The sequence below is a fragment of the Aythya ferina genome, assembly GCF_964211825.1.
Source record: "Aythya ferina genome assembly, chromosome: 4".
In the NCBI taxonomy this organism is placed as follows: domain Eukaryota; kingdom Metazoa; phylum Chordata; class Aves; order Anseriformes; family Anatidae; genus Aythya; species Aythya ferina.
This window is the reverse complement of record NC_140300.1, coordinates 11500076-11512773: the sequence shown is the minus strand read 5'-3', so window position 1 is coordinate 11512773 and position 12698 is coordinate 11500076. Positions and strand designations below refer to the sequence as shown.

Here is a 12698-nt window from a genome sequence, read left to right as displayed (position 1 = left end):
TGAAGCAACATCAAACGTACCAGAAACATCTTTAACAGAGATTTGCCAGATCTATTTGTTAATCCTTCACTGTAGGAGATTCTGCAATCTACCTATGTGCTGTTTCACCGTTCTTCATAGATTTTTCTGAGTATTTAACATAAGCTGCTTTTTGTGCTGCTTTGCATATCCTTGCTTTTTGTGGTTGTTCTTGCAGTTTCATAAATTTTGCAAGGTAAGCTGATTTATTCCTGTCTTTGAAGAGCAGTGGTTTCCTGTCAGCTTTAAATAACCTTTCAGATGTTGAAAGGCAATTATCATGTCTATCCATAGCACAGGTTATTGTTGGTTGGTTTCCTTTTTTTTTTTTTTCTTTTTTTTCTCCTGCCCTCTGGAAGAAAAGCCTTCTTTTCCTGATGGATCTAGTTTCTAAACTGCTTTTCCCCTTTGTTGCTCATCAGCTGGACTATCCAATACGATGGCTCTCCCTGGAGCATGGTAAAACTGGATGCAAAATTACAAATTTTATCATTACTAAACAGAATTAAATGTTTGCCATTAGTGTCTTAGCATTTCTGTCACCTTAATTCAGAAGATCTCTCTTTTTTGCACTAACATTGCATTGTTGACTCAGATTCAGTCTGTGATTTGTAACAGGGACCAGTCCCTAAGTTACTGAATTTATAGTACATCTCTAGGTTAAAGAAAATCTATTCATTATTTTCCTTCAATTTCTTAACTGATTTTATACACTTGGAACGATTTCAACTGAACCTGTATTTCCATAACTTGTGTATTGTAATGTTACATGGGAATTCAGGATGACCTACTATGAGTACCATTCATGGCAGGATGTACAGCTAACATTGATAGGCAGAAATAAAAATGCCCAAACAAGAGTTTTGTAAAATTAAGTAAATATTTTTGATAAACAGGAAAAAAAAGGAAAAAAAAAATCTCATCAGTGACAATACAAATTGAGTTGGTTCCAATTGTTCTCCTGCCTTTCTGACGTATGATGCTGGAGTTGCTTATTGACATCTTTCGAAAGCACTTTTGTGTTGAAAACACTATTGCTTTACTGTATAACATTTTATAGCAAAATGAAATTTGTAATGGTGTACAGTACAAAATGGCACTGTAAACAGCAGAGGTTTAGGAGCCAATTGACAAGTAACTTAAATGTCCATGCAGTGGCAGTGATCTGGATTGTATGCGAGAAAAGGAAATCTAGCCTTGACGTTATGAACTACATGGGCTTAGATCATCTTAAGTGAACCATGAAGATGTAGCCTAAGGTGAACTCATGGGATAGATATGTCTATTTGGAAGATTTCTCCATCTATTAGACCAGGAAAACAATATCGTAAAATGTGTTAATGATAGTGAATAAGATAGATAAATAAATCTCACGTCCTGGGAGCAATGCAGCATCTTTGAACACATTTTAGAACGTAAAGGTTTTAAACATTGTTTTTCCCTGTGGGACCTGTTTTTTCAGTCCTGATTTATGAAATTTTATGATGCTCTGCTAAATGTTAAGAATGACCTTATGTATAATACAAGTATGTTTATTTTTTTTTCTAAAGAAATAGTTTATGTTCACATTATGGCTGCCACTGCTATTTCAACTGCATGTGTTAACAACACTGTGTTTGAAATAGGGCAGAGTAAGAGTGGCTTTTGGAAGAAATTGAAAAGTGAGCCCATATGGAACCTAATGAGGTTCAACAAGTCTAAGTGGAAGTTGAACTGCACCTGGGTTGAGGTAATCACAGACATGAATACAGAATGGGTGGAACTCTTTGGGAACAGCCCTGCCAAGAAGGACTTGAAGGTTCTGGTGGATGAAAAGCTCGATATGAACCATCAGTGCGTGCTTGCAGCACAGAAGGCCAACTACATTCTGGGCTGCATCAACAGAGGGGTGGCCCACAGGGGAGGGAGGGGATTGTGCCCCTCTGCTCTGCCCTTGTGATGGCCCACCTGGAGTGATGCAGCCAGGTCTGGTGTGCCCAGCACAAGAAGGATGTGGGCTGTTAGGGTGGGTCCAGAGGGCCACAAAGATGATCAGAGTGCTGGAGCACATCTCCTATGAAGAAAGGCTGAGAGAGAGCTGGGGGTGTTCAGCCTGGAAAAGAGAAGGCTCTGGGGTGATGTTATTGCAGCTTTTCAGTATTTAAAGGGGGCTTAAAGAAGAAGATGGAGAACAACTTTTTCCTTGGGCAGACAATGAGAGGACAGGAGGTAATGGTTTTAAACTAAAAGAGGGGAGATTTAGATTTGAGTTTAGGAGGAAATTCTTCACTCAGAGGGTGGTGAGGTACTGGAACAGGTTGCCCAGAGATGCTCTGAATTTTCCATCCCTGGAGGTGTTCAAGGCCAGGTTGGACAAGGCCCTGGGTAGCCTGACCTAGTGGGTGGCATCCCTGCCCATGGCAGGGGGTTGGAACTAGATGATATTTAAGGTCCCTTCCAGCCTGAGCCATTCTATGATTCTATGAAGAAATGGCTTAAATAAAAGACAAGAATAAAAAAACTTTCATGGTGGATCTGCTGCGGAAGTATCTAGTGGAACCACAATGCTCTATCAACCTACTAAGATGACAAAGAAAGTCTATTGCGTGTCTAGGAACTGAATCTATATCCCAATCTGCAGTCCACTGCTTCATAATCTTTTTGTATCAAAGTAATTTGGAATGTATTTGTTTAAGTGAGATTAGGTGTTTGTGTTTTTGGTTTGTTTGTTTGTTTTTCCTGCAGACATCTTAAAAATGAGATGAAAGTGACTTCAGGTATTTTGGGTTACTTTTCAAACTTAGGCATCACAGAGTAAAATTGTGTGCAATAAATTTTTCTTGGATCATTTAAACGTGTTTCATTTATTTAATGGAGATCTCTTAATTGCTCCCAATTGATAACCTGGCCTGAAATAGCAGCTGAAGTTGTTACAATAGACACAGGAACAAACAGAGAGAGCAGAGGGAGATAAAAGACATTGATTTTTTTGGAGAACTTTGTCATCAAGTCAGAGAAGGAAAGATGTAGAAATGGACTATAATAATCAAGTTCTGTAGTGGCTGGCTACTTGTTAGGGTCATAATAAGTATATTACCTGACTTCAGTTAGTGGAGAGGCATAGGACAGAATTAATGGCTGACTGTGAATATGCGTATTACTTATTCCTGGATTTTGACTTCAGCTCTGATACCAGGACCATCTTTACATAAACCCTTTTGTCCTGGTTTTGGCTGGTATAGAGTTAATTTTCTTCCTAGCTGGTATTGTGCTGTGTATTGGATTTAGGATGGGAATAATGCTGATAACACACTTATGTTTTAGTTGTTGCTGAGCAGTGCTTACACTAACTCAAAGATGTTTCAGTTTATGCTGCCCTGCCAGCAAGGAAGCTGGGGGTATGCAAGGAGCTGGGAGGAGACAGAACCGGGACAACTGTCCCAGGCTGACCAAAGGGATGTTCCAGGCCATATGGCATTGTGCTAAACAAACAAACAGATAAAAATAAATAAATGGGGGGGGGGGGGGGGGCACTGCTCAGGGACAGGCTGGGCATGAGTTAGCAGGTGATGAACAATTGCATTGTGTATCACTTCCTTTGTATTTTCTTTTCTTCTTATTATTATTTATTATTTTTCCTTTCTTTTCTTTCCTATTAAACTGTCTTTATCTCAACCTATGAGTTTTTACTTTTTTACTTTTGTTTTTAGGTGTTTTAAAAAGTAGAGATAAATATTTACTTCTGTACTGATCTCCACAAGCATGAATTTATTAATACATTTTGATTTGCTGAAGATGAAAGAATTTCATACATTTTGGTTATAAAATGTTTGTAATGTGTGCAAGAAGAGCATGGTATAAACATGGTATTAATGTGTCCACTGTGCCTTGTAGTGTGCCATAGTTTATGTGGAAGTAGGGTAAAGCTGACATACTGAAATGGTTCTCTAGGAATTGCTATGGTGCTTTTCTGGGAAAATCTGATTTGGATGAAGTCATGTGGATACCAGCCTCCTTTATCTTCAGTATGAAGGTGAAGCTTTTGGAGACTTGATGTTCTGGTATTGCTGTTTCTTTTTGATTTAAGCAGTAGTTCAAACAAAGTTTATAGGAGGATCAAAACTCCGCTTGCTTGTCCAACTGATCTCGTCCTCTTGAACCGTGTCTGAAATTAATGTCTGCCTTTTACTGTATTCTCTTCTAAAATATGCAGCTTTGTGGAACAAGTAGACAGGAATGTAAATGCTTCATATCAGGATGTTGCCAGTAAATTGGCAATACTGAACAGCTGATCAGTCACTTGAAGTCCTAGGATTCCCATAAAATATACTCTTACTAGATGAGAGGAAGACTGAATTCCAAATCCAAATTAAATGCTTGCTATTTTTGAAGTAATTGTGAATGACAGATAAAGACTCCCCCCACCCTCCCTTTAGTTCAATCTTGCTGATAAACTCTCTAAATACAGCATTCTATAATATCAAAAAAAAAAAAAAAAAAAAAAAAAAGCATTTAGTGTTGTTGTCTGTATTTTCTTATTCACAAGAAAAGTAGAGCTAACCTTTATGTTTTTCACCACTGTTTGTCAAAGCATGTAGGAGGTTGTATGTTCATCTATTAAGTGCTATGCATGTGTAGTAACTGGCATGTTAATGCCTGCTGTTACGTTAAATGAGCTTTAATAGACTAATAACACAAGTAAACCATATCTTAAAACTGATACCGGATGTGGAAAAGGGAGGATAATTACCTATTCATTCATACTGCTGATGGCCTCTAGAAAATAAATGAAAAGAATTTAGGAGATTTTGAATACCATTAAATCAATATTGAATATATTTTGGTTCAGAACTTAGAGCAGCCTCCATGTGAGATCACACACAGTTTGAATTTAAATTAATCATTGACACTGGAAATGCAGAAAACATGCAAGCACCAATTATTTCAAGTTCTGTGGAGTCTGAAGAACATGTAAGAAAGTCACAGACAGCAATAGTTTTCCTATTTTTCTTAGAATTATATTACAAAGCATGTCATTCTACAAGATACAGAGAATATGGCAAATACTGAAGTGAGGTGATAGGTCACTTGGTGATATATAATAGGAAGGAATGCAGAATGCACACTGCAAGAAATACAAGCTTGGGATAAAATAACTTTTGACAGTTTAATCTGACTGTGATTTGAACCTGAACGTTGTCTGATTCACCTGCTTAACTTTCTTTTGTGTTACAGCTGGGGAAGTATGAGTTAAACTGACTTTTATGTCCTTCTCAGTTTGAAGTGTGGACATTATAAAACATACAAGTCTTTTAACCCTGGTTTGCTCATACATTTTATTTCTGCTGTTTTGTGCATTTGCTTAGTTGGCCTTTTTTTTTATCTGACTTGTAGGTCTTTGAAGAAGAGCATCATATCTTGTACCTGGACCATGGTGGAGTTATCGTGGCTATCAAAGACACCTCCATCCCACTTAAAATACTCAAGTAATCCTACAATCAATTAGAGTAGAACTATTGTGTATTCAATGCCTCAGACAAAGTTCAGAGTTTAAGATGAACGCTTCAATGTAATCATGTATGAAATGCAAGTGGAGTCAACTTAATTTAACATTAATTAAGTTGACAGAATTCAGGTGGATGTTTTCTTAAAGATTACTTCATTGTGCTGTTGACATGACATAATGCATTAATTATAACAAGATTTTCTTGCATCAGCGTAGATCTTTTTAGTTTGCTTAAAAAGCTAGCCTGGAATTCTAAAGTACAAGCATGATTAGTACAGCATGGAACTCTAAAGTACAACCATGTTCAGTATGATTATTGTCTGCTACTTTTTTGTACCAGCAGTGCATGGCACTGATATTCTGCCTGTTGTGCATATGTGGCTTAGGTATCCAGTCAGAATATTACTTTCATACTGTAATAAAGCTCATTTTTCAGTAATAATCCCTACACTAATATGATCATGGCTGTACACTTAGTTTGCTGGAGTAAAAGCCATCATTAACCATCCGAGTACAAAAAAAGGAGGAAAAGTACACAAGACAAGAGAATTGGAGTCATAAGCTCTGGGTGCAGAGACTATTTGAAATGCATTTTGCTGATCATTCAGCACCTTTAAAAAAAAAAAATTAAAGGATAGTTATATCTGTGAGGGGCCATCATCATGGTGCCTGGAGTTATTGAACATCCCACGTGTTTTAGCAATTGAGCTGTTTTCCCTACTTATGTTTCAATGACCTCTGCTTAACAGGTCTCCAGCCTGGGGACTACTAGAAAGAATGGAGTGTAAATTACTGACTCTTAAACCTACAAAGTAGCAAGATTGTTTGTTTGGCAGAATTTGTTTTTTATTTGCCTTAGAATTTCCACTGTTGTTACAAATTTATTATACGCTTCCTAATAATGTAAGCCACTAGCACATTAATGAGATATACTACCCATGCAAACTGTCTTCTGGTGATTGTAAATCCATGGCTTTAGAGTTTATGAGATTTTTTTTTTTTTGAGTGTATGAATTCTGATTTATATAATACTTGTAAATTAAAACCATTTCTGCTTTTCAACAGGTTCAGCATAGATGAAGGCCAGACTTGGAGTACACATAATTTTACCAGCACTTCCGTCTTCGTAGATGGATTGCTAAGTGAACCTGGAGATGAAACACTGGTCATGACGTAGGTTTCTGTTTTCACCTGTTTTTTCAGGGCTCTCTCTCAATATGCACTTGAGCAGTTTTTAAATTGTGGATGTTTGAAATAGTCCTTGAGTAACTGCTTTTGCTTCCTGCAGTCACACAGGCCTGATCATATCCAAATAGTCCTACTACACAGCTTGTCTTTGAAGTTACCTGAGTGCAATATTTCAGATTGTAAAGATGAAGAGTTCTGTTTGTGTGAGATTTCACATAGTTGCAACCAGAAGGTGTGGAATAGTAGGATTACAGATCTAAATCTGAGAAATATAGGTAAAAATAACTATAGCTTGCATTTTTTCTGTTTTCTACAGATTCTTAGGCAGACTTTAAAAGTGTTAAATATCAATCCTTTCTTGTGAAAATTGTCTTCACAGTGTAAACAACTATATTGTTGTCTTAATAACTGCATTACTGTATGAAACCAAACACTATGCTAACAAATACATGCTTTAATTCTGTGCAGTGGCTGAGGCATATGCTGCAAATAGAGTTTAAACAACCAGATTCTGCAACTCAAGCCCACATTTGTCTGTCTTTTTTTTCCAAAGAGCTCAGGACAGCTGGATCTGAGCTGCAGGTTTTGCTCTGTCTCAGGATAAATGCTAATTGTTACAAGTGTCTGAGAGTAAAAAAACACCTGCCAATTAGAGAAAGGGACAGGCTGACTGCAGTAGTAAAGGGGAATTCAAGAAAAAAAATATTCCTGCACTCAGAGATGTGCAGGATGATAGGCCCGCTCCTATCAGTTAGAACAGCTTGTGCAACACTTTATATTGGAGCTCAGTGTGCTCATGACACACTTTTTTCTCCTATGAATTAGAAACAGGACTGCCTTTAATGTGCACCAGTAGCATTTTTCCCCAAGGGAGGAAAAAAAAAAAGTGCTTAATGTACTTCTCAATGTACTTAAAAGTGTTGTGCCATGTTCACAATGTTATAGTGCACAGGGGTGACTTTGGCATACTGGTAGTCCATTCTTTCTTTCTCCACTATCCCATTCATTTCTCTTCCATTTTAACTTGTATGATCTGAGAAGAACAGCATTATTCCAGCATCTTACTCTTCTCTCAAGCACAGCTTTTTATGGTATAATATATTCCACACAGAGATACTTACAACTCTGAATGAAGGATTTCTACTGCCTTCATTGGAAGTTCAGGGATCAAAAGCTTATACTAAACTGTACTTACTGGCAGATAGAAAAGAATGTGATGACTATATGCTGTTTGATATTTTTTGTTGGTGGTGTTGGTTGTGGTTGTAGTATGTTTGTTTGTTTTGTTTTGTTTTTTGTTAAAAAACAGTGATTTTGTGAAAATATATTTAAATATCTGGATGGATAGCCAAAGACCTCATGTTAAAAAAACACAACACCTTTTTTGCAATCATCCATCTGAAATTAGGTTAGGGATTTCCTTCTACATTTCTAATTTGTATTAAAAAACAACAACAACATTATCTGGGAAAGGCGTAAAGGGACCCAGTAGCACTGTGTCTAAGAGATTTCCTGTTCTCCATCATGGTGACTGGGACACTGAAAGTCCCCTGCAAGACAGGTTATTAGAATTCTCTTCTGTCCTAACTTATCCAAAATGACGTGGTCTGGAAAGCTTACTGAAGCAACAGGGGAATATGAACATGGTTACCTCAAGTCTTCATTTCAGAAAGTTTTGTGTTTTCTCCAAAAAACAGAAAAAACAAATGTTGTTGACTTGTCAAAAGTTTTCAGAAAACTGAATTGTCATCTGCCAGTCGACATTAATCAAAATCATTCACCCACATCCCCTGCAGTATTCAAAATATGTACTGTCAAATGCCAAGGAAAATATATTTTATTCCATTGTGCTCTGCAATAGACCTAGTGAAGAGTTTTAGGAGTTTTAAGCAGTAAAGTATTCATACAGTTTAGGAAAATAATTCTGTGTAAATTCATTTTCTAAATGAAGAGCTCAAATCCACCATTTACTGCTAAACGAATAAGTAAGGTATGTTCAGATATTGTCTCAACTAATTGATATATGTTAAATTCATCAAAATAGTACACATTCTAGTAGATTTTACTTTGCTCTAAATTCTTTAAGAGTGAAATTTACTGAAACTCAATCTTACGTTTCACAACATACTATTTTTGTGGGGAAAAAAAAAGCAACATAATAACACTGGATTGAGTGATGGCCCAACTTAGTGGAAAAAGGAAGAATTGTGTGTTTCTGAAATATTGTTGTTCCTCTTCAAAGGATGTAGTTCATATAATGAAAGTTTCAAATCTGTAAAAATTATTTCTTAAGCACAATTCAGCTTCTGGAAGCATTACCCAAACCAGGTTATTGAGATTGCAATGTAAATCCAGTCAGCACAATAACCATGGTACTTCAGTTTTAGTAGGAGGTTACATAAAAGGCCTTCTTTTCTTTGTGTCAGGTAGAATCAAAATCTTCCTTATGGACAATTGTTTTTTTTTTTTTTTTTTTTTTAGGGATTTTTTCCTAAGATCTTGTGTAGAATAACCTTTATAACCTTTTACTGTAACCCTTAAAAAAGGGTGACTAAATAGTAGATAAAACCTCAATATGTAAGAAAGTAGCTGATTTCCCAAGGTGAGTTCTAGGTTTTATTTGCAGCCATCTGATTTCTTGTCTGAGTGCAATTTGAATAAGTGTTGCTCAGATATGTTTTGCTTTTAAAATGAAGGCATTACCTCCTCCTATTTAGGTGACCATACACTATTTACTCTGGCTCAGCCAGGTGAAATCTGAATGAAGAATTTCCAATCTGTAATAAATAAAAGACCTCTGCTTTTTAAATATGTGAGTAGAAAAAAAAAATATTAGCTAAAGAATTAATTATAAAATATAGTAAATTACACAGATTGATTTGATCTTTATCTAAGATGACACCAGAGATTTGATTGATGCAAAACTATGCTTTATAATGCCATATGTTTCTCCTTAAATTAATCTATTTTCTTCATAGTCCACCCTGTATTTACTTCTGCATAAGGCATCAGGCTAGGCATTAAATCTACATTTTTTTCCAAACGGGTTACAAGCTAAAAGATTGTTCTTGGACAGGATTTTACTGAATAGATGGAAAAAAATGTTGGAGGTAATTCACAAACATCACGAAGCCACTGAACCTTTGGATAAAATGGAAAGGCGCTCATCCTGCTCCTCCCCAGCACTTCTCAGAACCTACGCATTCATTTCCTTTCCTTTTCCCCAAAAGAGCTGAAACCAAGATGTTCTGGCATAAAAGAATGATTGGCAATTATTATTTTTGGGGGGCAGGGAACGTGAAAAAACATATCTTGGTTCAATTTCAACTAAAATTGTTTCCTCCCCTCATTTTTCACTTTGGCAGCTAAACCGGGGGAAGGGGAGGGGAAGAAAAAAAGAAAAGCTCTTCTTTTTAGTGCATTAAGTATATGCACGTGTTTGTAGTTAAAAGCACTTAAGTCATAAGTGTCTAAGCATATTTGCACATGCTATGTTGCGTACACAAGCACTGTTTATATGCAGTTGTTTTATGTAGGCAGGTGTCTACGTTTGCACATGGAAGTATTCATCACTTTTGTAGTTGCAATTTAGGAAGGCCATTGATAATGTGACCTCTGTTATGTTTTTTTGGGGAATTAGAAAAATATGCTGAATTATGATCTTGATGCATAACAGACTGCAGTTTGAATGTGACATCACTTTCATCCATTTTACTAGTATGATCCCACTCTACATTTTTTGTTGATTTTACAATGGTGTAAAGGAAGTGAAGACAACTGTTAGAAGGAAAGCATTTCTATACAAATTCATTTGTCACTTTTCAAAAACAACACTGTATACACAGTCATGGCTAACATATTCTTCTAGCCCATATCCCTGTGCAAATCTTTCATTAATAATGTCACCACTTCTGTGAGTTAAGAACACTACACGTTGGCAGTGGTTACACTAGAGATAAAGTGCATCCTCCCAGTGCCAGAACCTTACTTTACTCCCTCAACTTGATCATTTCTTTAGAGATTCTGGCATGGGGTGGCCATGTGTCTTGCTTTATATTCAAAGGCACTGTAGTAATACGAACTACAACAGGCAAAACAACAAAATTATTGTGACCTTTATTTTACAACGTTTGTTGTTTCAGTTATGTTGTCACAATCTATTGTAAAGATCAAAATGAAGCTAAGGAGTCTCAGCTCTTTGAGCTCATCATAAGCTGACAAAAAACTTCTACCAAAGTATTGCTTTTGTGTAAGGTACAGCTGAGAAAGTCGTTGCCGTGGTAATGTAAATGGCCTCTGATATCTACTGAACCATAAAGTGGATTAAGCATTCAATCTGCAATTTCAATTGTGTTATAAAAATAATCAAGGAGATGTGACAATTAGAAAAAATACTGTAATGGTACAGTAAATTCTCTGACAACTGTTGTTCCTACTAATATGATTTGCTACTGGAAAGGAAGCCTTAGCATTAGGAACAAAATCTAAATACCACTTTTTTAGCATAACTCTGTGACTAGTTCCATTTAAATACTTTCCAAGAGATAGACTGGGAATTATTAAAATAGGTAGCTAACACCTCTGAAAGTCCTATTTCCTTTCTTGGCTTGGTCACACACTCACTGTTCAATTTTGAGGTTAAGATCCAAAAATAATTTCTGGTACCTGCCTACATGTCAAATGCTTTGACATCTTTGCTTTGGTGCTGCCTGGAAGAAAGGTTTAAAATGCATTATCCAAGTTAGAGCCATTGACGTGACCTTCTCTATAGGTGATATGGGCACTCCTGATTCAAATCCTAGCTTTTATTCTGTTGATAGTTTTATACATTTGAAGGATCTCCCAGAAAACAAGAGGTCTTCTTCTACTCCCAGCTGGCATGTGAAGCTAGCAGTGTGTATCAGCAGGGACTGCGCAGACAAATTTTGTTACCTGGCAGCGTGCTATTTCAAACATCACAGATGATGACAAAGACGTACAGAGGAATGCAAAAGCTAATGCAGCACTTGGGAGATTAAAGCAGTATGTCTAGAATGAAAGAGGCATCTGATTTCAAACAAAAGTAGTTATGCATCACATAGTTGTCATCACTAGTCTTCAATACAAGTGGAAAACTTGGACAATTTAAGTTGCCATGTTAAACATCTGAATAAATTCCACATGTGCTGTCTTCACGACCTTGGTGCTGTAGTACAGCAGGATTACTTCCTCCACTCAGAGGTCTTTGATTGTTCTCAGATATTCAGCAGTAAAGCAAAAGTGTTGCAGGTTAAGGTACGCTGCTCCAAGTATTTGGTGGGTCTATCTGACATCAGGCTGCTCAGAGCCATTTCCTTTGTCCAGACTAATAGAACAGGGCTAACAGCTCAAAGATAAACCAATGTAATGTGAAAAAAAAAAGTTGCTTAAGGCATATATTAATTTATATGGCATTAGATCCATGGTATGGGACATGATAGACGAAATCCATCTGCTCTGGCAAAGAATGTGTTTTGATGCTGTGAAAACCTATGAACAAAATCTTGAAGAACACAGGAGAAAAGTAAAAGAGGAAGGCAAGGATGGTGAATATAAAGAGCTACTGTGACATTTGAGATGAACAGCATGGTGTGAAAATCTTGTTCATTTCTCCTGAATGAAGCCATGAAAGCTGAATTTTTGGAAGACTTCAGCACCAGCACCATTATAGCTTCAGTCAGGTGATTCTCTAATGACACAGACAGCGGGCAATGCAGCTATTACTGCTCCTGTAAACTAAGAACATCAATTGAATAGATGCCCTTTTCTATTGAATAGAAATATGAATTTACCGGAAGAGATTATCATTGCATATATTTTCTATTAAATTAGCTCTCCCTCATTATGAGCTTTATCAAGAACAGAAAAAAAAAAAAAGGGGGGGGGGGGGGGGAAGGAAAGAGGAAAGAAAAAGCAATCCTCCAGCAAATAGTTTAAATGAGTTAGCTTAAAAACTGCATTAAACTGTCTTAGCTATCAAATGATGCAA

General features: G+C 36.7%; 1 protein-coding gene across 12 annotated transcripts in view; it reads left to right on the top strand.

Moving 5' to 3' along the window:
- SORCS2 (sortilin related VPS10 domain containing receptor 2) overlaps positions 1–12698 on the top strand; it is a gene marked incomplete at its 5' end in the record, with an annotated part of 570927 nt that overhangs the window by 514500 nt on the left and 43729 nt on the right. For all 12 annotated transcript variants that reach the window (XM_084517076.1, XM_084517072.1, XM_084517073.1 and 9 more), the window contains 2 exons: positions 5392–5483; positions 6569–6676. In XM_084517076.1, the coding sequence (XP_084373202.1) occupies positions 5392–5483; positions 6569–6676 (200 nt within the window). The remainder of the gene's footprint in view (positions 1–5391; positions 5484–6568; positions 6677–12698) is intronic.